Source organism: Mesoplodon bidens, assembly GCF_964165515.1.
Source record: "Mesoplodon bidens genome assembly, chromosome: 17".
NCBI classification, from domain to species: Eukaryota; Metazoa; Chordata; class Mammalia; order Artiodactyla; family Ziphiidae; genus Mesoplodon; species Mesoplodon bidens.
The window spans coordinates 75,272,000-75,299,417 of NC_138174.1; the positions used below are offsets into that span (position 1 = coordinate 75,272,000).

Below are 27,418 nucleotides of genomic sequence, written 5' to 3' on the forward strand. Positions count from 1 at the left end.
AAACACAGCAGATTAGTTCAGAGATCAAAGAGGTGAACTGTGGCTGGGAAATGGCCTTTGTTCAGAGGACCAGCAGGGAGTGAGTGCTGGCCGGTGCCCCAGGGGTGCAGGGGGAGGGCGGGCCTGGTGATGTGGGCTCTTTCGAGGACAGGGCACTGTGGAAGCCTGGGGTCTCAGGTCTGTGTCTCGGAAATGCCCGCTGGACGGTGCCAGGCGGGACTCCCAGCAAGGAGGGCTTGGGACGGCCAAGGCTGGGACGGCCGCCTTCCTTGGAGGGCACAGCACTTTTCCAGGGGGACGAAAAGACAAGCTAGAGGCCCTGAAGCGGGGCTGGAGCTCACGGCTGGGGGGATGGGGTGCTGTCCAGGCTCACACACCTGCTTCTCTGCCCTGGTGGGCAACCGTGGGCACCCCTTGTGTTCAGACATGGCACCTGAGACTGAGGAACGTAACAAGTCCCAGTGGAATAATTTGTCTCATTTTCCCCCTGGTTTTTTACTTCTGGAGTTTTTTAAGAGGGGAGCAAGCTCGTGGCCTCTGGTGTTCGTGCCCTAAGTATGCTCCCAGAGAGCTTCCCAGAAGCAAGCTGGGGTTGCCTGTCCCTCCTGTGGTCTCTGGCCAGGAGCTTGGGAGGGCTGAAGGAGTGGCAGTGTGTCATCGCTGAGAATCATTGTCTGGTGAATCACTCTGAGAGGGGACACCGTGCCGGCCTCCCGGTGGTCACGCCTGTGCCCCTGAGTCTTCCCTGCACGTCAGAGCTCAGCTTCCAAGAAAGTGCTACTGTTCTCATGACAAAGAGGAAGATTTGGCTGAAAGAAATCGCTACCGTACTGAGCAGCTAGTAAATCGATGACAGCATTAACCATAACCCCCAGATGTAAACCAGATCGTAAATTGTCATCTGTAGGCCGCAATGGATCTGAAATCAGAGAGATACGTAAAGGGCCTGCAGAAGCGGATGCATCATCACTATAGACATTTATGGCTTCCTTGATCTAACCCAGAAGTAGGGGGAAGTGGCGTATTCACCGAGCATTCACTGGGTGCAGGACACTGCACAGCGCCGGATGTACATTCAAAGATGTACGTGTTGTCTGGTCTTAAAGAAGTTACAGTGGATCCAGGAACATACCAGGAAACTAGCAGAGATGTACTGCATAAAATCCAGTCTGCGTATGGACGCAAGCTACTCTACTGTAAAACCAGGTCCCTCCTGGGGCACATTCCAGACAGAGTTAAATTCCTGGGGATGAGCTTGTAAGGCCACTGTGATCCACTTGGAAATTAGAAGTGGATGCTTGTGGATTTTTTTTTAATTTATAAATAAGCCAAGATGCTTTCCCTACTACACTGCTACACGCTAACTTGCAGTCAAGTCCATATTTTGTTTATCTCATATATTTTTCTCCTTTCTGTATTCTTCACACCTTCTAAATGTATATATACACACGTATTATATATGTGTGTGTATATGTATATATATAATATGTGTGTGTATATATAGTACATATATAGGCCCCTCAGCAGTCGTTCTAACTCCATTTATGATCAGGACACAGGTGAGGGCCTGTGAACCGCCTGGTTAGATCTTGCTGAAGGTGAAGGGCTGAGTCTTCACCAGCTCTCCTTAAGCCTTCAGGAGCTCCTTAGGCACGGCCGATGCCATAAGAGGCGACCACTGTCCACACAGGCACCCGCGCCACCTCCCTCTTCCTGTGCTCGGGGAAGGTTGGGAAGAGGGCAGAGCCATCACGAGCCAATGCTTCTCCTTGATACAGGGCGTCAACTCACCCGAAGAAAGGGAGCAAAGGCCACGCTCGGGAGAGGCTGGGCGCCAGCCAGCTCTGGAGATGGGGGGCACAGGGCAGACCTAGGATGCGGCTGGGGGGATCCAGTGACCCAGACGGAGGGCTGGGAGGAGATGAGACTAGGAGCCTCCGAGGCCAGTGCCGGGAGGCCCAGGCGCCACGCCAGTTGTGGGCGGAGGGTGCGGTGTGAGCAGAGAGGTCAGCAGTGTCCCCACTGTGTGGGCTGGGGTCTAGGTGGATGTACTGCAGGGAACGGGGTGAGGGGCAGAGGCGGGGAAGGGGCGGGGCTGGAAGAAATGGATTAACAAGCTCCTGTGAGGGTGCTGAGACCACAGTGACCATGGGGTGTCAGGCACACAGGCGGAGAGAGGGTGCCTGCCGGGAAGCATCCCGGATGCAGCTTCCAGGGAAAGAGAGGCCTCACCCCAGAGCTCCTGGGAAAGAAGAAGAGCAAATGTAAACCCGCGAGAAAACCAGATTTTACAGCTCGGAAACTGGGGAAGGAGGCCGAGTAAGACGCCAGGGTGTGCAGAGAAGCCCCGCAGAGCCTGGTCCAGGACAGGAACCCGTCTGCAGAAGGCAGGGGCCAGGACATGGACTGCGAGGGTCCTGCCCATCGAGGGGAGAGATTGTCCATGCAGAAGCAGCTGACATGGGCTCGGGCCAGTGGGAGATAGGAGGTGACTTCGGAATGTGTTCAGGTTCTACTGGGGAACACAGAAAATGCTTCCTAAAGAGTCACGGAACCGTACTCTGAGACTCAGGGTCAGAGCAGCTGGGGGGCTCCCTCCCGCCATCTCTCTCCCCGAGTTCCGCCGTCTCCCTCTCCCTGACTGAGGCAACAGGCATCACCACCGGTGCATATGGCGCCAGCCTGCTAAGTGCCCGTCTAGGCCGTGGTCGGATCACGGCCCCTGTAGGAGAGAGGAAGAGGACTGTTTGGGTGTCGAAGGCCTTCCACGTGGCCACACACAGGCGCAGAGAGAAATCTCCAGAATCCCTCCCTGTGTAGCTGCTGCCCAGCTGCATAGCCTGGGCAAATAGGACAACCCCAGGAGGCCACGGCGGTGGTGGAGAGCAAGGTAGCCACACACACACACAACACACACAAAGGGGAACATCCTACAGAGACATCCAGGGTAAGGCTTTCTGGGGCTTAATCCCACCCAGAAGCTGAGCACCTAGCTTGTGATGGATAAACCACACTGTGGATGTTCTAAGCCCCAAAGGCCGCGAGCATTTACCCTGCTAATCACAGCTCCAGGTCTGTATTTTCACTCTCTCCGCCTTTGCCCCGTTGATGAAATGAGCCGTGAGCATCTTCGCTTTTGCCAGAGGTGGTGCCCTAAGGTCTTCGTAGGAGCGCAAATGCACAGGAGGCAGGGATGAGCGTGAGGCCTGGAAACGCAGCTGTCTTCAGTCGCCTTCCATTTTGTAGATGAAAATGCTATTTATTTTTCCTTCCACAAATGCGATGGAGAAGAACCAATGTTCTGGAGGTTGTTTTCGCCCCGTGTCATGAGAACAGGACACAGCTGAGTCACTGCTCTGGAATGGATGTTAATGTCATTTGGTTTCCTCTCGCCCAGGACCCCGGGTCTCATGTCTGGACAAATGAGCCATCCATTATCTTTCCACCAGACTGAAAAAAGATCAATTTCTCGTCGTTTGTTGTTCTTGTTTTTAATTGCGGATGTGTGTTCAGTGTCCATCCAAATCATCACTCTAACCGGGCGGGGAGTCGTAGGAGGGAAGTTCGGGACGTCCAGATAGCCATCTGCTGGGGCAGACACACCAGGAAGCACCGGCCCTTTGTGGACGGCGTTTAACCCTGACGGTGGGCTGAAACCTTCAGCCCTCGCCTCCCCGGCAGCCCAGGGATGCTGCCATCACGGGGCTCTAACTGGTCCGTATCTCCAGAGCTTTCACCCGTGCGCTGGGTATTATTATTGATCACGTCTTGCAACAATTTCCAAAGCATTAGATACTTTTAAGCTGTGAATAAAGAAGGCTGAATTTTGATCTGGCTTTACTGTCTGCCGTTTAACCTTTCCCAGTATCAGACTTCACAGGCGACATGGGCCGTGAGGAATTAACGACCTTGAACCCCAGGCTGCTCTGCCACTGACTGGTCATGTCACCCTGTCCAGGCTACTTGGGGCTTGTGGTCATCGTATTCAAAGCTGAGCTAGAGCTTTCTCCAGGAGCTGTTCCCAACTTTATAATTTCATGTGTCCACGATCAAATACATGTTTAGGTGCCTTCGGGTGGTCTGACATCTTGAGGGGATCTTCCAGCTCTGCACCAATAGAGTCCCTGCCATTTGTAGACTGCCAGGATCCAACAGCCCCATACGGTGAAGGGGCAAAGAGGCCCCTGTCGCCACCTGATCTAAGGGCTTCTGCCTGCGGTGCTACCATTTCCGCCACTTCTCTGAGACCCTTCCGTCCGTGCTTCCCACCGCCATCTTCTTATCTCTTTCCTTCAGCCACTCCCAACATCAAACTAAAAGTCACTTTAGGGGCTTCCCTGGTGGCGCAGTGGTTAAGAAGCCGCCTGCCACTGCAGGGGACACAGGTGCGAGCCCTGGTCCGGGAAGATCCCACATGCCAAGGAACAACTAAGCCCGTGCGCCACAACTACTGAAGCCTGCACTCTAGAGCCCGTGAGCCACAACTACTGAGCCCGTGAGCCACAACTACTAAGCCCGCAAGCCACAACTACTGAGCCCATGAGTCACAACTACTGAAGCCTGCGCACCTAGAGCCCGTGCTCCGCAACAAAAGCCACTGCAATGAGAAGCCCGCGCACCACAACGAAGAGTAGCCCCCACTCACCGCAGCTAGAGAAAGCCCACGCGCACAGCAACAAAGACCCAACACAGCCAAAAATATATTAATTAATTAATTTTCTTAAAGTCACTTCTAGACCCTTTTATTTCATTCACAACCAAATAGCCACCAGTTCTGACACTTCCCTGCCCATCAGGAGTGGCCAAGGGCTGCGCACCACCTGTTCCTTAGCTCATCTCCTTCTGAGGTTGCTGCACAGAGCCCTCTTAGCCGCAATAGCCTTCTCCCACCATAAACTTGTTCTCCCGGGAGGTGTATGCTTCAGTTTTCAACAGCTTCCCCATATCTGAAAGCTTATTCTCTCAAACATCCAGAGAAGCCCTTTGTTCAGGAAATGCGTAACGATTCCATCTTTTTACCATAAAACACCGCCACCAGCGTTCAGAAACGATCAGATCTTTCTAACGTAGCCCTCCTTCAACAACACCTCTGTTCATGGGAGCGGGAGGGAACACAGGTCGGAGATCCGTCTGATTGTCCGCGGGAGTGTGCTGATAGCTCCGAGTTTCAGCCTGCAGCCCCAGGGCCGTCCTTACATACCTTTTGACCAGAGTTGCTAAAAAGTAACAGAACTGCCTTGTTTGAGTTTCACCTTCTCTTTCTGGCCCCAGTCACTTTCGAGCAGAAGGGGGATTAATGAGCCGTGAAGTGGTCCCAAACTGAGCAGCATCGGGTTAAAGCAGAGACACGGGGTTTTTAGAGAATCACTGAAGGACTGCGGTTGGCTCAGTTTTGTCTAGATTTCCGTGAACCCAAGCCTACATCTGTTTGTTTTTGCAGTCAGTTTGTCCATCTCTTTTGGGCTTGGTTATAGCTTCATGAAGATCCGTAAAAAGATATATTCGGGGTCCACGGTCATACCCATGACTCAAGGGAGGTTCAGTTGGGTGGTGACGACAGCCTCTGGAATGTTCTGGAAAGCTGGGTATGAATCCCCTCCTTGACAGGCTGGCTGAGGGACCTCCACCACGTGGTATCTCTGTACCCCCACTTATAAAATAGACCTAAGAACAGACCTACCTCACAGAGGTGTTGCAGGGATTACATCATTTTACTGTTGGAAAGTGCTCCAAACAGTAAATACTCTGGTCTGGAAATGTTAGTTGCTTTTATAACCACAGGGGTCAAATCCAATAACTTGATCGCTATTTCTTGGACTTCTGCACTGGGTTTGGGTTTAAAAGCCCCTCAAATATCTATCTATCTGTGTCTATATCTGTATCTGTATTTAGAACACATTCCTTTGAGCAAGTCAAAAGGGAAGGGAATTATCAAATAATTAATTACTGAGTTCACTCAAATACCCTGCAAAGAGAAAAATGAGCTTTGATAAGCTCTTTAGACAACATTGGAATTCCGCAGTCAAAATTTTCGTCAGAATTTTCCCCATGGGAGGCTAGCTCCCCATGACAATTGTGGAGCCTGCCCTCTGATCCACCGAGGGGGGTCATTCTAACCCCAAACGATTGCAAAATCTTGGACTTTGCAAAGCTGTCTGAACCGAGGGTGGGGTGGGCCCTTGTCCCAAAGAGCGCGACTGACTGCCGCCTAGTGTTGGCCACCGGAACTGCAAGGTGTTCCTCAGACCGGGAGAACCAAAGTAATAAGAAGGCGTCTTTTGTTGATATAAAGTTAAAATTTGATTTTAAAACCGAGACCTTCGGCAAACGTGGAAAATCTTCCTTTTATAGCTTTGCACAGACCCACTTTGGCAAACTCGCTCCTTTTCTCCGTAACCTTTAACCCTCCTGAGTCACGGTAGGTGCGCTAAACAGCTTATCTCTGACAATCGTGCTCAGAACAGCCTGGTTCAAATATTACCAGGACTGAGCCTCCTGGAGATGAGAGCCCTGCATTCCAAAACCCTTGCCTCATTTCCTATCTTGATTTCGGCAGACGATGGATGTCTTATTTATCTTCCTGGTTGTGAGCGCAGCTTCCGTAGGGCCGATAACGCCCCATCGTAGAGGCCTGGAAAGCCATCTGTCTGACAACACAGATAAAACCAGACCATCCACTAGAACCGACACTCAGAAACCCCACAGATCTGGCGCAAAGAGTCGACAAGACCTGAGGCGGGGGGGATGTATTTTGACATATTCAGGTGACTCAAGGAATTGAAAGGAGAGAACAAGAGGGCCACAGCTGTACCCACTGAAGCTCTGCCTTGGAAGTGCTTCAGAAATCATGAGCTCATAATGGTCTAAAAACAGAAGACTCTGGCCTTCTGCTTCCATGTGGGAGGAACCTGCATTTTGTCATGGGGCGGAGCTGGATGACCTCAGAGCCATAATTCATTCATCTAACGGTCCTTGAGCACGTTCCGGGCATCAGATGCTGTAGCAGAGGCTGGGACAGGGGCTTGGATGAGGCCTGGTCCCCGCGGGCTGCACACTGAGTACTGTGTTTGGAGCAAGCTTTTCAAGCCCCTGGTCTAGGTTCAGGGTCAGGAAAACGTCCCCAGAGACTTGAGCCACAGCCTCTAGAGCCCCCAAGAGCCCAGGCCAGGACGGCAGGCATGTGCAAAGGCCCTGAGGTGCAGGGGCCCTGACCCAGTGCCAGGAGCTCAGTCTGCCTGGGGCAGAGACACAACAAGCCTGGCTTCCCCGACGCGGGCTGGTCAGGCGGGACACCTGCAGACGAGGTATGCAGACGAGATGGATCCCTGAAACCTGACCACAGATCCGATGTGGAAGGTGAGGGCGAGGGGGAAGAGGAACCGCGAACGGTTGCAGAACCTGCAGTTGCTGGGAGAGACCCCGCACAGGTGGGCCACCTGCACCTGCAGGAAGGGACCACTCAGGGGGGCTTCAGGTGGTTCTCTCCTTGGAGAGAAAAATAAAATGCTATAAGGGATTCACGTAGACTCACGCGGTTTTAAAATCACCGGAATAATGTCACTGAGCTTTAGGAAGGAAAAGTATTGTAAATGCTGAAAATACAGGAAAATTCCATCATAAAGCATTTGGCTGGGCTGCGGTACCTGTCCACATGGGGAAGCTCATGCAGCACTCTGCTCAGGGGCCAGGGAGGGACCCCTGGATTTTACAGCTGGAGGGGGTCTTGGTGGCATCTCTGCACATTTCCCACGCTCGAGAGTAAACCCTCAGAGGGTCAGCAGTGGTGAGCCCCCCTGACCGTCGCAGGGAGCACCCAGCGTGCAGGCAGAGGGGATGCTGGGAGGGGTTCCCAGCAGGAGGATAGGCAGAGTGACAAGGGGGCTGCACTTCCCGAGCTGTCCCCTTATCTGTCCCATGTGAGAAGCCTGACTGTGCATCGGAATTGCTTGGGGAGCTGGTGAAAAACAGAGATTCCCAGGCTCCACCCCTTCCCACTCCCAAGCTGTTAGATCAGAAATTCTTAAGGTGCCAGACTCTTCCCAGCTGATGCTCTGGTGGCCAGCCAGGACCAGTCCTGGGATAGGAACCATTCCTGAGTGATCTTCTCAAGCTCTGAGGAGCACTCAGTTACCTGGGATCTTATTAAGATGCAGATGGGATTCAGTGGATGATCCCAGGAGCTCCCAGGGATGCTCATGGTCCAGAGGCTTCCTGAAGTCCCTTCCAAACCTGATATTTTATGAAGCCTCTGGGAAAGTACTAGGCTATCAATGGTGAAAAGCAGAGATGTAAATTTGAAAAGCGGCGTAATGTTGGTCTAATTTTAAATGACTGTTATTCCCTATAAGAATCTTGCTCAAGAAGAAGCTGTTGTTTCTGTACCAGAAAGACAGGTGTGCATACTGTACAACAATGTAGAATATTGTTGAAGAATATTGTAGAAGAGAATATTCTTTTACAAAAATAAAATGAAGTCCATACAATAGGTAAAAACTTGGGGGCTGACTTTCTCTTTGGCTTCTGTACAGTAGAAATTTGTTAACTCTCTTGTTTCCTGCCTCAGTGTGGTTCAAGGTAACGTGCTTGCCCCACAGAGGTCATCCCTTCTCATCCCTGCCTTTGAGGCCCTTTGCTCTGAGATCACGTTTCAGGCCTGATACCATGTTCGTCCTGGTCCCCGCCCCCCGCCCCAGGCCCTCCTGCCCTCAGAACTCACATTTGTAAAGAAGTTGACTGTGGGTGGTTTGTCTTCATGGAGAAGGAGCAAAGGCACCAAAGTTGTGGTCGCGATCCCGGTTGACTCTGAGCAAACCGTGTGACAGGGGCTCACAGGGGGCTGGACCGCCAGTTTTCATTGCAGAGGGATGTCCCAGAACCGGTAAGGAAGGTGCTACAAGTGGAAACTCTGAACCCTGCACTGGATCCAGCATCAGCAGTAATGTAGAAGGAGCGAGATTAAAACCATAATGTGTCAGCTCTGCAGAGCCCTTAGGACAGCTAAGGGAACAAGCTGACGATACCAAGTGCTGACAAGGACCTGGAACTCTGGTGCGTTGCTGGTGGGAACACAAAATGGAACAGCCAGGCTGGAAAACAGTTCTGCAGCTTTATTATTTATTTATTTATTTATTTTAATTGTGCGGGCATCCTCCTATGACTGGAGTTTGGGGTTTTTTTTGGCTGCGTTGGGTCTTCGTTGCTGCACGCGGGCTTTCTCTAGTTGCGGCGAGCGGGGGCTACTCTTCGTTATGGTGCACGGGCTTCTCATTGCGGTGGTTTCTCTTGTTGTGGAGCACAGGCTCTAGGCGTGCGGGCTTCAGTCGTTGCGGCGCTCAGGCTTCAGTACTTGTGGCTTGCGGGCTCTAGGGCACAGGCTCCGTAGTTGTGGCTTAGTTGCTCCGAGGCATGTGGGACGTTCCCGGACCAGGGCTCGAACCATGTCCCCTGCATTGGCAGGCGGATTCTTAACCACTGTGCCACCAGGGAAGCCCCCTGCAGCTTTATTAAAGTTAAATGTACTCTGACCATAAGACCCAGTGCTCTCATTCTTGAGTATTTACAAAAGCATGTCCACACATACCAAAAAACCATACATGAATGGTTTTAGCAGCCCAATTCACATTGACCAAAAACTGGAAACGATTCAGATGTCCTTCAGGGAGTGAACGCGTAAACATCGCGGTGATGGGCTACAACAGAGCAGTCCTCCGCAATAAAAGGGATCACCCTGTTGATACAGCAGGGCGGCGGATCTCAAATCCTGAGTGAGAGAAGCCGACGCCAGAGTTGTGACACCAAGTGATTCCATGTGTGTGACCATCTGGAAGAGGCATGGCCGTGAGACTAGAGGAAGACCAGTGATGGACAGAGGTTGGGGAGGGGGCTTGACCACAAGGGGTGGCAGGCAGCCCAGCTACTTGAACTGATACTACTCGGAGCATCTGTGTGTCCAAACTCACAGAACTACATGCCAGAAAAGTGGATTTCATTGTATGTAAATTTAAAAATAAATTTTGAAATCTGGAGGAGGAAATGAAAAAACTACATAACTTTCATGAACGTACAATAACAGAAAAGTAGATTAAAGCCAAGGAAAGAGGAGGAGAAGTAGTCACACCTTTACTCAGGATGGAGAAGGTGGAGCTCGAGTTAGAACTTGACCTTTTCAGGAACATTTCAAATGCAGAGGGCCAGGAAACAGAGCCCTGTGCCCAGCCAAGTCGGAACCCTCCCTGGCTCTTAATCTTTTTTCCTTTGTTGGTCAATTTTTTTTTTTCATAACAGACCAACTTAAAATAATGCCAGCCTCGAGGATATTTTTCTTTTGTGTGGCTGTGTTTAGTCTAAATGGAAAGGAGATAGAACTGTTGGTTCCGCTCCTGGTCTGTGCCATGGATGCTAAGAGGTCCCTCTCAAAGGCCGCCTGCCCAGTGGATCATCTCGGCGGGGAGGCCGATGTTTGGAAGGCCAGGCACTGTGTTTCTGCTCACTGTTCCCTCCGGAGGCTGTGTTTCCCGGGCTGCTGGCTGTCCCTGGACGCAAGGCAGTGACAGAGACAGGGTGTCACGACACAGTCTCCACTGCGCACGTGAGATGACCTAAGAATACAACCTAAGAGAACTAGTGAGAGGTTGGCATGTGCAACTCACACGTGAAAATTAACAGTCTACAATTGAGCCCATAAATATTGGCCACAAACTGTTTTCATTACCAATCGTCTTTTTTTTAAATTAATTTTTATGGGAGGATAGTTGATTTACAATGCTGTGTTAGTTTCAGGTGTACAGCAAAGTGCTTCAGTTATACATATAGATGTATCCACTCTTTTTTAGAGTCTTTTCCCATCTAGGTCATTACAGAGTATTGAGTACGGTTTCCTGTGCTCTACAGCGGATCCTTATTATCTATTTTATGTATAGTAGTGTGTATATGTCGATCCCAATCTCCCAGTTTATCCCACCCACCCCCCCCTTTCCCCTTGGTAACCATCAGTTTGTTTTCTACATCTGTAACTCCATTTCTGTTTTGTAGGTACGTCCACCTGTACCCTTTTTTTTAGATTCCACACACAAGAGATATCATGTGATATTGTCTCTGTCTGACTTACTCCACTCAGTATGACGTCTCTAGGTCCATCCACGTTGCTGCAAAGGGCGTTATTTCATTCTTTTTTATGGCCGCGTCAGCTTCTTACAATCCCAGTGACTGCAGAGCTGTCCCCTGTTGCAGCTGTGTCACTTCCTAGTCATGTAAGCACAGCCTGGGGCCGCCCTGTGTGATAACTCACCATGACGTCAAGGCTGCTTGACGACACTCTGGTTGTTGATACTGTTTCCATGCTGTCAGCTGCTCAGTTAGAAGGAGCGTTTCATTGTTTCACACGTATGGGAGCCTGACAACCAGAGCCCCGGAATCGGCTTCTTCCAGCCCATTCCTTGGCTGCCATTGCTGCTCCCTGCGGCCCTCAGCCCATCCACACCACCTACCTCCGCGCCTCCTTGGAGAACAAGAGGCTTAGGGAGTCCAGTCTGTCTGTTAGGCAAGGCTTCGTCTTTAGGCAAATGAAATGTACTTATTGCCACAAAGCACAGAGGCAGTGGAAGGCCTTTCTAGAAAACCAGCTTTTCCAAACTGTGCCAAGGCAGATCACATCCAGACTATAAAAAGCTCAGCCTCGTGCTGGGCTAAAGCCATTGTGATCGACTGCCCATGGGCTGCCTATTTTTAGAATAAGGAACAGTTTTCAGACTTATTGGTCCTATGGATGGAGAACAAGAGAGAATCTATCTTTCCTTTGCTTTAAAATGTGAATCTTTCCAAGTCAAATCATTTCAGATAAACTACCCAATAGCATCTTACTACAGGTGACACCGTCTGTTTTTGTTTTTTATGAAAGCCACATATAATGGAAGTCTTGACATCCTAGGTGTATCTTTTGCTCCTGAATCTGGTTTGGTCCTGACCCACTTCCACCCCTGCCGTCCTGTGGGCTGTGGGGAGGACGGTCCTAATTCCTGCCAGGATCATGCTCGTATAGACTAGCTTCCACACAAGGAAAGCTCCGTCTTGGTTTCTTCAGATTTTTTCATTTCACAGGCAGACATTTTTCAAAAGCACCTTGCTAGAGGTTTTTAATACGTCCTTTTATAAGCATCCTCTCTTCTTCCACTTCTAAATAATATCTATTTTATCAATTCACTTGTAAGAATGTACTCGAAGGAAGGGCTTGGTCCTGTGCAATCTGCCTGTGAACTTCAGAGATGGTCTTCTTAATCTTGGCCTTCACCAGACCCCTTTTTTGTTGTTTGTTTTTAAGTCAAGTTTATTGAGGTATAATTTACGTACAATTCCGTGAATATTGGCAAACGTGTCCAGCCATGTAACGACCACCAACGTCACGATATACAACAGGTCCACGACCCCAGAGTTTCCTTGTGCCCTCTGTAGCCTGTCCTCTTCCTCCGCCCCCAGGCCTCGTGCTCAATTCTCTGCTTTCTGTCTCTAGAGTGTCACCTACATGGGATAATAGCACAGTATCGCATAAACAGGACGGACAGGACACAGCCTTTGTGTCTGGGTCCTCCACCGAGTGCAGTCCCTTGGAGATCCATCCTCACCGTCGGGCACAGTGGATGGCTTCTTTGTTTTGTTGCTAAGTAGTATTCCATTTCATGAGTGGACCATGGTTTGCTTATCCACTGATGGAGACTCAGGTTGTGTCCATTTTTCAGCTGAAATAAGTTGAGCCACTAGGAACCATTGCCTAAAGTTCTTCTAGTAAGTGTGTGTTTGGCTTTAGCCGCTTGGGTCTGTGTCCCCAGCAGTGACGAGACTTCGGCTTCTCCGCATCCTTTGCAGCACTTGGCGTTGCCGGTTTTCTCTGTGTGGGTGTGTCAGCCATTCCAGCAGCCGTGACTACACCTTCTTCTGGATTTAATTTGCCTTTCCCTAATGACCAATGGTGTTTAACCCCTTTCACATGCCTGTTTTCCATCTGTACCTCTTCTGTGTTGAAGGGTCTGTTCAGATCTTTTACCCATTTTTTCAATCAGGTTGTTCTTTTCCTTATTGATTTCTGGGCACTCTTTCTATATTCTGTGTATGTGTCTTGTGACTATTTCCCTCTCAGCGTGTGGCCTGCTTTCTATTTTAAACGGTATCTTCTGAGGATCAAATGTTTTAATCTTATCAACTTTTTGTCTCTTATGGCTTGTGATTTTCATGTCTTATCAAAGCAACCTTTGCCTAATCCAGTCACAAAGATTCTTCCCTATGCTTTCTTCTAGAAGTATTACAGTCTTAGCCCTTACATTTAGGTCTGCATTCCATTTTGACTGATAAATGTTTGTGTATGGAGCCAGGTGAGGGTCAAGGATTGTTTCTTTACATATGGATGTTGTTTCCCTTATATCAACACTCGCCCTACAATCTGTGTCAAATAATTTTGGCGATCAGGACAGCAGGATTCCCAAGAGGCCATATAATTTTTATTGAGGAATAAGTGAAACCTTTTATTTGGAGTAGCACCCAGGGCAGGACTGATGTTTTGTTATATATTAATAAGAAGCTAAGGGAAAAGGTTGGCAGAGTTAACATCCGCTCTGTCTGTTTTGCCTGGAGTAGGCAGTTGGCCATATTTACTGATAGTTATTGTATATGTAATATACAGTTCAATACTAACCTTCACATTATCATTCGCTTGGAAGAGGGCATGACTTCCCTCTGCCACGTGGTCAGAAATTGCTCACAGATGCTAATGATCATCCCTAAGAAAGGTGACAAATTCTAAAATTTAGACGAACAAAGTATTTTCCTGAATCCTAAAGAAAAAGGTCCTTTCAGCCCTTTGGGCCGTTTGATATGTTCTCAGATGTGTGTGAACAGCTCACGGAATGAGCTGGGACTTGGTCTGGAATCCCCTGAAGGTCACAGAGAGCCACAGCATTGGAAGGAAGGGCCGGGAAGGCTGAGGAGGGGAGGGGCCGCTAGGGGATGGAGAGGATGTGGGTGTCTGGAGGAGCGCCCAGAGCCCATAAAAGGCGAGACAGGAAGAGTACACTTAGGAAGGAGAAGGGATTTCCTACTATTCACATGTTGGCCAGGAAGGCCTGAAAAGCTTATTCTTATTCTACCAGGAAAATACTGTACCGTAGATTAAAAGTCCTGATGTGCAGTGAAGCAGGATTGATGCTTGGAAACATTTCTCTTTATCGTTCCCCTTTTTACTCCCTTTCCCAGTGGGGGTGTTAAGGCTAGTAAGCTGGATGGCAGCGGGCACCTCCTTGGGGTTGTCTGCACGTGAGGTGTGATTTCTCGGGGCCTTGATTGGTCATATCCATCTCCTACCTTTATTTTAGAGGCTGAAGCCGCAGAGGTCTTCAGCATGTGCACAGATCTATTTTGCCCCTTTTCTCAGAAGTGAAAATTCCAAGTTCATGAAAGCTTAGTAAGTGTCTTGGGACTTGAAGTGCATTCCCTCCACAGTAACGGTATTTAAGCAATGTGCGCTCAAGCCTGGACTCATACTCTTAGCCCGTCCAGACTCCAGCTTCCAAAACTAACCCTGGACATCCCACGCATCCTCCAGGAGTGATGTCCAAAAGGGAGAGGCCGTGTGCACCCCTCCATCCTAACAGTGACCAAAGTTGGTTCCTTCTTGCAATTGCACTGAAGCATGAGACCAAAAAAACTTTGTTAGAAATAGTCCTCAACAAACATAACTATTAGATTTTCCTCTGCCCAGCTCAGGAAGCCCGACCTCTCTTCTGAGATGCAACCTCATGCTTAAGAGAGTTTTCTTATGAAGACATACCTGCCTCCTTCCATGAAAACTTCAGGAGGTGAAGGAGGGTGGGGTCGTGCAGGGATTCTCAGACTTCACTGTGCAAAGAACCCGCCTGGGATCACGGTCAGTGCCGCCCCGGGAGGGCTGGGTGGGCCTGAGAATCTGCATCTCCCGCAAGTTTCCAGGTGGCGCTGATGCAGCTCAAGGACCTCGACTCGAGCAGCAAGGGTGGCGTGGAAGATGGACTCCACCCCTGCCCAGACCTAAACGCATCAGTCATCCCTAACCCTAACCCTCCAGACTCCGGTTGTCTCCCCTCTCAAACGGGGGCGATACCTACTTCATGCACTTGTCCTGGGGGTAAAAATGAGAGAAACCATTTTTTGAACCCTTTCGTAGCGCTTCATCCCAGAAGATACAGGAGTACAGGATCCTCTCGTTATCCCGTTTCCTAGGAAGCGATACATCTATAGGAATCAAGTTCCCTGTGGGCGGGCGCAGGCCACATGGGCTTACAGCTCCTTCCAGATGTCTGCTGGCGTTTGAGAAGTATTTTGTGGAAATACTTTTGTCAAGTATATTGCAGGAAGTTTAGGAGCTTTAGAAATGTATGCAAAGACAGTTAAGCTACAGTCCTACTCTTTCTGGGGTAATTTTTATTTTATTATTTTTTTACAACTTTATTGGAGTATAATTGCTTCACAATGGTATGTTAGTTTCTGCTTTAAGTGAATCAGTTATACATATACATCTGTTCCCATATCCCTTCCCTCTTGTGATAATTTTTATTTTTAACATCACTTATTACAAAAAGAAAGGAAGAGATGGAAATAACTTTTCCGATCGGGACTTTTCGTCTGAGGCTGGAAGTTGATAAGGATGATGATTAGTACAGAGGAAAGTCCTTTTTGTTACTAATCATTCCAGCTGCCCTTTGCAAACACCCTCGATGCCCTGGGGGGCAGGATATCCTAGGGGAAATCTCATCCCTGAGGACCACAGCATGCATACCAAGGTCCTCAGACCTTGACATAAAGGTCCTTTTAGTCCCAGCATCGCAGGATTTGCACGGAGAGCAAGACTGAGGGACCAGTCCTGGAAGACGAGGGAATGATTCAGATTCCCTCCAGACTCTTCCTGGCTTTTCCCCAGAGCCGAAGCTAGAGGGGATTTTGTGAAATGTTTCATCTGTCAGAAGCTCGAGATGAGCTCTTCAGAATGACACCATTTTCACACCCTCTAGGCTCTATATAGTTTTAATGGAAAATAGCAAGTGTTGGTGGGAATGTAGGGAAATGTAGGACCCTTACACGTTGCAGGTGGGAAGGTACAAGGGGGCAGCCGCTGTAGAAAACAGCCTGGCACCCTCTCCCTCAGACAGTTAAACAAAGTTACCGTGTGATCCAGCCATTCCACTCCTAAGTATAGACCCAAAAGAGCTCAAAGCAGGGACTGAAACGGATAGTGGTGTGTGCATGTTCACAGCAGCACTGTCCGCAACAAACGAACTGGTTTATCCACACAGTGGAACCTTATTCAGCCATAAACGTTTGGATGAAGTACAGACACATGCTACGACATGGATGAACCTCAAAAACATTATGTTAAGAAGCCAGACACAAAAGGTCTTATATCATACATATGATTCCATTCATATGCAATATCCGGAATGGGTAAATCCCAGAGAAACCGAAAGCAGATGGTGGTTACCAGAGGCTGGAGGTTAGGCGGATGAGAATAATGGTAGTGGGTATGGGATTTCCTTTGGGGTGACGAAAGTATTTTGGAGCTAGATAGAGGTGACAGATAGAGGGCATTGTGGATATACCCGAAGCCACTTTAAAATGGGTAGTTTTGTGGTATGGGAATTTCACCTCCATAAAAAGAAAAAAGTGAGAGCGGGTTCCAGAAAAGGAAAGGCTAGAGTTTTATTCCCAAAGTCAGACTTCCCATCCAAGAAACAAAAGTTACAAAGAAGTTTACTGACAATGGGAGGAAAATGAGACCATGATGTCATTAGTCACTCTCCCCATCAAAGGGACTCAGGAAAGGTTAATGAACTTGAGACAAGGTGAGGCTTTTCCTCATTAAGACGCACGTATCCCGTTTGGGTTAATGGGAGACGGTCCCTCTTAGTTGGCGCTACACAGCCATCCCCTGGAAGAGATGTAGATTATTGGCGATAAAAATGACAGTGAGGAACATTTTATCCCCCAAAGGTTGCTCCCTGTAAAAACACTAACAAACTAGGGGCCTCCGATAGCTAGGGGAATTCTGAGGCTTAGCGGCATGGTCTGCAGTCACAAACAAAACAGAAATGAGCACAGCTGAGGAAGAGCCATAAAAATCTGAATCAAAGCATGTTTGTCCCCAAACTTCCAACAAATGTAGCATACCAAGACCTTAGAGAAGGATGAGCCTGGGATGTCATGTGTCCAAGGTCAGGGCTCCCCGTCTTGTACCACAACCCTCCTAACCACTTTTTTCACGTTCTCCAAAGATTCAAATACGCTGCCTTTGCCGTGACACACGAGGCGTGTGGTCAGGCTACCCCAAGGGAGCGTCCGCTGGTTTCTGCACCGACTGGCCTCTCTGGAACCCGTGCGGGGAGAGCAGCGGACCTGCCGTCCCTAAAACGCTGAGCTGGCCCTGAGGGAGCCCCAAACTCCCCTTGGTCTGAGGAGGCAGGGGGCCCAAGCTCTGGGGCAGGTCTCAGCCATCAAGCGGGGTCTTAATCTCCATCTGTATCCTCCGCCCCGAAGACACTTCTTTACTGCTCCCTCCGTGCCTGGGGTCCAGCATCTGAAGGGAGGGGCAGCGTGGGGATGATAATGACCCTCAGAGGCAGGGTCTCCCCACGCCTTTCCCTCCGACTCTGTCTGTGACATGAAGGCCGCACCTCACGCTGCATCTGAGATTAACTCACTTCCTCTCAGTGGTGTGTGATGTGAAGGACAGATTATAAACGTTCTGCAAAGACAGACAAACGTCTCAGCTGCACAGTTTATATAAGAAAGGTTTTTGGGCTTCCCTGGTGGCGCAGTGGTGGAGAGTCCGCCTGCCGATGCAGGGGACACGGGTTCGTGCCCCGGTCCAGGAAGATCCCACATGCCGCGGAGCGGCTGGGCCCGTGAGCCATGGCCGCTGAGCCTGCACGTCCGGAGCCTGTGCTCCGCAACGGGAGAGGCCACAGCAGTGAGAGACCCCCCCCAAAAAAAGAAAGGTTCTTTACAGGCAATGAAATGGAAGACTAGAAATACTGACTGAGAAGCCCCTTAATCTAAAGGCAAGAGCAGCATTTGAAGTGTGAGTGCAAATGGTCCCTGACAGAGAAGGGCTGTGTGTGATGAATGAACAGCAGGCTCACTCATTTAAGGAGGAATCAAGCCAGAGTTAGTTGGTTGGGGATTTTTTTTCATTTGGGCTAACCTGGGAGGTTCATTAAAATTTAACAGTATTGCATAAGCAGAGGAGATTTTTGTGGCCGTGAAACTACCCTTTATGATCCTGTTACGTTGCATACACACCATTATACTGTCATCACAATCCATAAAATGTACAAGACACAACTTGTTCCCTGTTACCAATCTTGGACTTTAGTTAATGACATATTGGTTCATAAACTGACCACACGGATGCAAGTTGTCAATAATAGAGGAAACTGGGAGGGAATGGGGGGCAGTTGGAGGAGCAGGGGGGTATTTGGGAATGCTGCAGCTTCTGCTTAATTTTTCTGTAAACCTAAAACTGCTCTAAAAAATAAAGTCAACTAATTTAACCAAAACTATTAATATATAACTCATGCATAAATTAGTTCCAATAATAAGAGAGCTAGATCCCCCTTTTTAATCTTTTTATTTTGATTGTGGCAAAACATGCGTAACATAAATTTTACCATCGTAATCATTTTGGTACAGTTTGGTGGCGTTAAGCGTGCTCACATTTTGTGCGAGCATTATCACCGTCATCTCCAGACCTTTTTCATCGTTCAGAACTGAGACTCTCTCCTGATAGAACTCTAACTGCCCTTTCCCCTCCCCCAGCCCCCAGTCGCCTGTGCTGTACTTTCTTCTCTATGAATGTGACTCCTCTGGGGACCTCCTGTTGGTGGAATCAGACAGGATTTGTCCCTTTGTGGCTCATTTCACTCAGTGTAATGTCCTCAGGATTCATCCGTGTTGTAGCCTGTGTCAGAACTTCCCTCCTTTTCTTTTCTTTTTTTTTTTTTCCCGGTACGCGGGCCTCTCACTGCTGTGGCCTCTCCCGTGGCGGAGCACAGGCTCCGGACGCGCAGGCTCAGCGGCCATGGCTCACGGGCCCAGCCGCTCCGCGGCATGTGGGATGATCTTCCCGGACCGGGGCACGAACCCGTGTCCCCTGCATCGGCAGGCGGACTCTCCACCACTGCGCCACCAGGGAAGCCCTCCCTCCTTTTTAAAGTGCATAATGGTCCACTGTGTGGATCGACCACCTTGTGTTTATCCATCACCCATCAGTGGATACTTTGCCTCCACCTTTCGGCAGTTGTGGAAACTGCTGCAGGGCACATGGGGGTAGAAGTACCTGTTCAAGTCTTTGCTGTCCATTCTGTTGAGTTTTATCCCAGAAGCGGGGTTGCTAGGTCACAAGGTAATTCTCTGTTTAAGTTTCCGAGGAACCACCGAGCTCTTTCCCACAATAACCACACCCCTGACATTCCCACCAACAGAGCACAAGGGTTCCAATTTCTCCACATCCTGGCCAACGTGTAATTTTGTGGTTTCTTTTTTTAAAATAATAGCCACCCTAATGGATATGGATGTACATTTTATATATTTCAGAAACCTTTTCTTTTTTCCTCTGTGCCTGCATGCACGCACACTCTGTGTGTGTGTGTGTGTGTGTGTGTGTGTGTGTGTGTGAACAGGAGGAGAGATTCTCTAATCACTTAAACATTCAGGGACCACTTTGATAGCTGGATGCCAGCTCCATTTCCATACCTATTGTATGCATTATACTGAGATAGAGAGAAAATCTTAGAAATTTGTTTGGCACTTTCTTTTATACTGAAAGGAATTTTTTTTTAAGCCAAGTAAGTTTATTCTTTCATCCCAACCCAATATTAGCATTTCACAATAATATCACTGTAGTAATTTAGGATCATTTTTTTCCTCACATTTAATGTTTTTCCCTTTGAACTCTATGGTTTCTTTCTTAGCCAGGAATCGCCTTGTGGTTCTCGTGGCAGAAGGTGGTGGTTTACATGTAATGTTCTCTGAAGATTATAGCTCTTTAACTATGAAGAGTGTGGCTTCAAAAGTAACATGGTTGAAAATGCTCATGCATAGTTATGAATTGTGGTAACTGAACGTGTGTTGTTTCTACAGGGCCAGCCAGGGCCAGTGGGCCCACAGGGATACACCGGGCCCCCCGGGTTACAAGGGTTCCCAGGACTGCAAGGCCGCAAAGGTGACAAGGGTGAAAGGGGGGCTCCCGGGATCACAGGACCGAAGGGAGACGTGGTACGTACAGTAACTGTCGGTATTTCTCTCGCTGTTTGAAGGGTGGAGGCGACTTGGCCATCATTAAGTCTGTTTGCCTTCTTTACAGGGAGCCAGAGGCGTTTCTGGATTTCCTGGTGCGGATGGAATTCCCGTAAGTTTTTCATAAGATTAGAATTTTAAAACACTGTACACATGCAAAACAATACGTTTATGACTTACAGACAGATGTCTCACTAGTCCCCCTTTCTTGTTTATAACAAAAAACTTATGGGGCTACATGTGCATATTTTTTTCTCGTGGAATCCAGTCAAATATTGGACAGATTGTTTGCTTTGTAAACGTCCTTCTGGACTTGGCTTCAGAATTGAGGCTACTTTGTTAAAACTGGACACTGTTTTGTAGTAAAAAGCTGCAGTGTTGCACAGACGTGCTCTAAAGAGCCCGTCTGAACATTCTGTTTAAACTCCAGAAGCACCTGAATATAAAGTAGTCCAGCCAAGAGGCTGTCCTGAAGCCTGTGTAGCTTCTCAAATTCTTGGTAGTTGCCGCACATAAATGAGAAGACGAAAGACATGCTTTGTCCATGAGAAAATCTCAAAATGCAATCAAATTGTGTTTTTCTAACCTAGTTTACTTTACTTCTTGTGGCATAAGAAAATAAACAAAGCAGCCTGACTCACAGCCTTCTTCACGGGACCCAGGAGCAGATTTCCCAGGGCCGGCTTCCTGCGGATCCCAGCCTCCGGGATAAATGTGTTTATCGCACTTTTAGACCAGCCCCATCCCTCTACCGCTGAAGTTTAAGGACATCTGCCACTGGAACTTCACACGCAGATGTCTGTGCCCTTACCCTACACACATGTTGTCTATCACCATGATCGCACATGCATGCACGCGCACACGCGCACACACGCACGCACACACACACACACAGAGGGAGAGAATCCTCAGCCCCCCAGGCTGCACAAGTGGGGCCGCTCCATCGCAGGAGAAAAGGGAGAGGGCATGAGTGGACAGCAGGCACAGGGACTTCATGCTTTTCCTTCAGATCTTTAGCTCCACCTTCAAGGAGACTTTTGCAGCAGAAGGCAGAGCTAAAGAAAGGAAGCCACGCTTGCCAAGACGTGAGACCGACAGGGCTGGTGATCCTCTGTGTCACTTCAGTGAGGGCTCAAACAGACACATCAGTGACAACACACAGCTGTGAGCAAATAAGGAAATAACTCTCACATGAGTCAGAATCCTGAGAAATTGGCAGAGTTGAAGAATCCACAGATTGCAAGGGTTAAACAAATAACAAAAGTATTTTCCTACCAACTGCCCCAAACGAAATCGCCCATTTCTAACCTACTTTTTTGGACTCTTTGGATTATTCCTCAGTGTGGTCTTCTGGAAGTAGAAGTCTGAGCTTTAGGTGGAGTGACGAAAATATCGTAACTGATCTGTATCATGTTTTCACTCGTTTTTCCACTTCATACTCATTTAATATCAGAAGCAAATATTTCGCAAATTAGGGAGGAAATAGTCATCACATGGAGGGGTGATCGTGGTGTACAGATAACGGGTCATTTTCTACAGAATGTCAGGGCTGCTAAAAACAGTCTCCTTAACTGCCGAAGTCTGATAGATGCTTCACAGTAAGTTAATGTAAATGCCACTTTCGGTATATAAGCACCTAATGAACGCAGAGTTTGAAGGACCTGGCAGTTTTAGCTGTTTAGAAGTCGAATATAGAAAGTGATGTGCGGTAAATCTAAGAATTGTATCCTACAGAAACGGACGATTAGATGTTGAACACAAGAGGGACATTTAGCTCAACAGAATTGAAATTTTTCTTTGAAGGACAATTGCAAACGAAGACCAGGTTGGCGTGCAATTTCAAATGACTTAGATCAATTCTAAGTGAGTCAGAAAGGCCAACAGCAGACGGGTAGTTCAGGAGGAGAGTAAGGAACTCAGTGGTACATTTTAACGAAAGCATCACGGAATCCTAACCGGCATGAGGAGAACACCTGCAGAGCTTGATTTCTGAATTTGAAGGTCAGCTTCTAGAGGCCCCTAAAAAAGAGGCCTTTACGTCGAAGACCAAAATGCTGCTGGCTCTCCAATACCAGAGAGATTGTGTCTCGTGATTTACAGGGACAATCAGGGTTTCTCTGACCCACCAGGGGGTTGACTGAAAAGCCTACTGGATCTCTTATCTGATGGCACCAGTGAAAGCAGTGGCTCTGAACGTCGGAAGCAAAGACATGTGCAAACAAAAGAAAAATTCTATTTCTCTTATTGTATTTCTTAATATCATTCAGGGTACAGGCACTCTGTGTAGGGCTTGTTCATTTCCTTTGAAACGTTCCAAATTTCTCAAGGTAAACCTAAAAGACAGCCCACTGGCCTCAAAAATCACTCTGGAATATATATTTGGTCTATTATCAAGAAAAGCAAAATTTTAAAGAAATTGTACAATAAGAAATCTTATATCTAAACATCTATTGGGTAAAGAAACAGCAAAACAGGCTCTGGTCTCGTAGTCCATAAACTGTAGATTATTAACCTGACCCCTCCATGTCTCCAGAACCAGATTCATGCGGTTGAGACGCCCAGAGACCTAGCCTGATCCCGAGTTACACGAAAGACACATGTGATCGCATTGCCTTCCTTCCCCCACCTGGCATCCCAGAACACCTGACTTGCTTTCTATTCATTTTAAAATCTCAAAAGTCGTGTTCCTGAAGACGACAATAAGTCAACTGACTTATTGAAGAAAGTCAGTAAGGAAATCAGCTCTTCTACCTGCCGCTAAGTCACTGATGAGATCCCTCTGCAGGTGTGACTCTTACCCGTTGAGGATGTGGGTCTGTACAGCTCCATCTAGAATTCGGTTGGGCACAGCTGACCCTTGCTATCCCCGAGCAGCATCTGCTTCTAGAGTGTTTTCTAGAATTTTTCAACCTACCCTTTTCTGTTCCTGCTAAAACAGCCCTCCCTGTCGCCCAAGGAAGCAAAGCAGCAGAAACCCTAAGACGGTTGACATCTTACCAAACCCCGTGGGAAACAGAACTGTGTTGTGCAGGCCCCTCTGCCGCTTAGAAGGACACCTGTGTGCCCTTGATGACTTAGTTCTTCATTCATTCATTGGTTCATTTTGAGTTGTCTTGGCGCTTGGATTCATGCCAGGGACATCTCTTCTGAGAAGGTTTTAAGCTGTTTCATCACAGTTACATGAAAACTAGACCCCTGCGGGCTGAAGACTCACTCGCTTGTCTGTTTCCAGGGACATCCTGGCCAAGGCGGGCCCAGAGGACCGCCTGGCTACGACGGTTGCAACGGGACAGTGGGTGACGCAGGCTACTCGGGACCCAGCGGCCCTGGCGGCTTCCTCGGCTCCCCTGTGAGTATGGGAACCGCTCGAGCTATTGCACGGGTCGGCTCTGGAATCTGCGTGGTAGAAATGTGTGAAAGGTCTTGCTTTCAGGAGGCCCTGCAGAGGATGCCTTTGAGAAGTTGTCTTGGCAAAGCTCTCTGAAGAGGGTGAGCTGCCTTCTGCTCCCAGGACAGTGATGGGGTCGGGAGCACATGCCAGGCCTGCCTTTACACCCCAGGAAGCCATGGCTCCCCACCCGTGGTTAGCGGTCAGGGTAAAGCACACCTTCCCTGCTGAGGTTGGCTTGAGGATACCTAGGCGTGCTATTCCCGCATTCAGATAACTCCATGTTCCGATTCATTCTTTTTTTTTTTTTTTTTTTTTTTTTTGCGGTACGCAGGCCTCTCACTGTTGTGGCCTCTCCCATTGCGGAGCACAGGCTCCGGATGCACAGGCTCAGCGGCCATGGCTCACGGGCCCAGCCACTCCGCGGCATGTGGGATCTTCCCGGACCGGGGCACGAACCCGTCCCCTGCATCAGCAGGCGGACTCTCAACCACTGCACCACCAGGGAAGCCCCCGATTCATTCATTCTTTAAGCGTTAGGTAGAAAGTAATGGGTTTGGCTTATGTGGTTCACTCCTGCAGCCCCCTAAGTGTTTCTTCATCTCCTCCCATGCTTCGATTCAAATAACAGTGACTAATAGTGGAATCGTGGAACTAAAATTTTAAAAAGCTTAAACCTTGACCAAATTCCCTATTAGTCATCATCTTTATTAGATCCTAACATCCTTTGTGACGTGAAAGAACAATGATGTTCTCCGGGATATACAAGACAGACTTCATTTTTCGTAATGGAAGAACTTCCTTATAATGACCTATTTTGTGGCTTCATTTAATTTCTAGGGTCTTTGCAAAGAATCTTGAAACATTTTTCGGCATTCTATTCCTACCTTCTTACCACCAGTATATTGAAAATTCGGGGTTAAACTAACATTTTTTGGCAAAACTTTTTATTTAAAAACAACATTTTTAGGTGAGGGCAGGGCAGTCATAATACCCTTTGTTGCATTTTGCCGAGGCTGCTGGATTTCTGGTCACACTCACACCGCCACTTTCCACCTCTTCCTCCACTGGCTGTTGCTTTTTCATGTGATTCAACTTTTCCGTACGCTACATTGCATTCTATTCTATTCTAATATCATAGCTTTCATTACCAATAAACATAGCCATCACTTTGAAATATTGATTTTATATGTAGGTATTAAAACACGTGTATATGTGTATGTACGTACTCACACATCGTGTATATTTGACACAATTCCATTTTTAAAGGATGACCCAGTATCTCTCCCACAAATGGTGCTTCAGCGTGAATGTGTTGATATTTTAGTACATAAATGCCAAAGAAGACACAGAATAGTATTTTTACAAAGAAAAGGAACAGGGTGGTAGAGGAAAATTTGTTTACTGAAACTTCACTTAGGTTTCTGAAGATAATTTAAATCCTATAGGTATTTCCATTTTAACTGTAAGAAAGGTGCTATTGGGTAAAAATGAAAGTAAAACTCTCACCCTTGTGGTTAAGGTAGAGACTGGTGTTCAGAATAACCGGAATTGGCCATGAGAAGAGCTAGACGTTGCCTATAAAAGGCAACATGTAATCATACAAATAACAGTCGTTGCACTGAATGCTAATGCACTGTTTTCTTCGTTTTTCTTCCTATGATATATGTGCTAACTTAGGGGCCCCAAGGACCCAAAGGGCAGAAAGGCGAGCCCTACGCTCTGTCTAGTGAGGACCGTGACAAATACAGGGTAAGTCGGTAGAGGTGGGGCATGACCAAGCGCCCCAGTGTAAATTCGCAATTAACAAAGTTAATTTCCAAGTGAACTCTGGAGTGGAGGGATGCAGAGAGGGATGGAATAGCCCAGAATCACGACTGATTTGAAATTCTCTTATTGCCCTCCAGGCTGTTTTCAATCTTACACTAACTGTGGACACAATCCTCCCACATTCACGACACCCCAGATATCTGGGTGATTAACATCACCAAGTCCTGAGACGGCAGATACACTTTATATGCTTATTTCCAACATTGCAATAAAATGTCACTAAACCTACAGATGCCTAAAAGCTAAAATTCTTTTTTTTTTTTAAGAAGATGTTGGGGGTAGGAGTTTATTGATTTATTTATTTATTTTTGCTGTGTTGGGTCTTCGTTTCTGTGCGAGGGCTTTCTCCAGTTGTGGCAAGCGGGGGCCACTCTTCATCGCGGTGCGCAGGCCTCTCACTATCGCGGCCTCTCTTTTTGCGGAGCACAGGCTCCAGACGCGCAGGCTCAGTACCTGTGGCTCACGGGCCTAGTTGCTCCGCGGCATGTGGGATCTTCCCAGACCAGGGCTCGAACCCGTGTCTCCTGCATTAGCAGGCAGACTCTCAACCACTGCGCCACCAGGGAAGCCCCTAAAATTCTTAAAACTATTTCTTCTCACTTAGGGGGAAGCTGGAGTGCCCGGACTGGTCGGTTTCCAGGTAAGCGTTCTTTTTATTAGAGAAGAGACAAAGCGAAAGTTGAAGAACTCCAGACTCCATGCCCCAGTCTGCCTCTGCTAACAGCCTTCTCTGGTTGCCTGTCCTTAGGGGCCTCCCGGCCGCCCTGGGCCCGTGGGACAGATGGGTCCGGTTGGAGCTCCAGGAAGAGCAGTAAGTACCAGGCTCGTGTGCTCGCCCTTGAGGTTGTCAAGCATCCTCTAGAGATGCAGCTCCTTCAACTGCAGACGCTGGTGAAAGCCTCACGACACAACCTGATGCTTGTGGTCGCCAAGACCAGACAGGTCGTCCTCTGTACACATGGCTGACATCAAGGTTGAGGAATGAGAACTCAAAATGTGTGGTCATCAGATCACTGCCAACTAGGTCAAATTTTGACCTGGTGCTGGCCGGGCGCCCTTCCAGTCATGCACGAGCTCTCCCAGCACCACACCTGACCAGCTGACAAGGGTCTGTCATCCCTGGCAGAGCAGACCAGGGTCCAATAGGTCGTTAAGGAAGAAATGGGCTCTGCTGGACATGGCCATTAGAAGCAGGGCCATCACACCTGGCATGGCCATTAGAGCAGGTGTACCACACCTGGCATCGCCATCGGAAACAGGGGTGCCACACCTGGCGTGGCCATTAGAGCAGGTGCGCTGCACCTGGGCACAGCCATCATAATAGGAGAGACATTGGACACCAGTTAACAAAGTGGCCCCTGTGCCCCACCTGAGTGGTGGTCTACAGGTGTTCCCTCCTCCTGCAAATCAAATAATAGAGTGCAGTGCGACAGGGCAAATCCCTGGGTGAAGGAGGGCCTGCTTCGAGGAGGGGAGGGGAGGAGGAGGAGAGTCCCAGGGCCTGGCCGCCCCAGGCCCTTCCCACTGCACAAAGGACCGGAAGATGAACTGGCTCCTGCAAGGTGTCTGTCTCCTTCCCCTCACTTTTTATTAATAAGCAGGCCTTAAATTACTCAAAGAGAGCTTTTGACTGCAGGGGAGAGAGCCCTTCTCAGAGGAAACCACTGCTCAAGATCGATGCAGCTGCGGTGTCAGCTTCTCGACACACACTGAGAAACAGTGGACACACATGTGTCTGGGAAGATGCGGTCACACCAGCAGTCGGGGGTGGGAGCGCTCATTCATTCCCTTCTAATTGTCGATAATAAGATGATAATAATAATTGATCATGTTTCTACGAAGCACAGTTCCCTGGTGCCATGACGGTCATTTTTCCAAGCAGCCCTGTGGCTG

At 48.5% G+C, this 27,418-nt stretch overlaps 1 protein-coding gene across 1 annotated transcript in view; it reads left to right on the forward strand.

Moving 5' to 3' along the window:
- The window catches only part of COL4A2 (collagen type IV alpha 2 chain), a 178,391-nt gene that overhangs the window by 94,572 nt on the left and 56,401 nt on the right, over positions 1-27,418 (forward strand). Inside the window, exons 5-10 of the mRNA XM_081215095.1 lie at positions 20,152-20,286; positions 20,375-20,419; positions 23,540-23,656; positions 25,376-25,447; positions 26,130-26,165; positions 26,274-26,336. Coding sequence (XP_081071221.1) covers positions 20,152-20,286; positions 20,375-20,419; positions 23,540-23,656; positions 25,376-25,447; positions 26,130-26,165; positions 26,274-26,336 — 468 coding nt within the window. The remainder of the gene's footprint in view (positions 1-20,151; positions 20,287-20,374; positions 20,420-23,539; positions 23,657-25,375; positions 25,448-26,129; positions 26,166-26,273; positions 26,337-27,418) is intronic.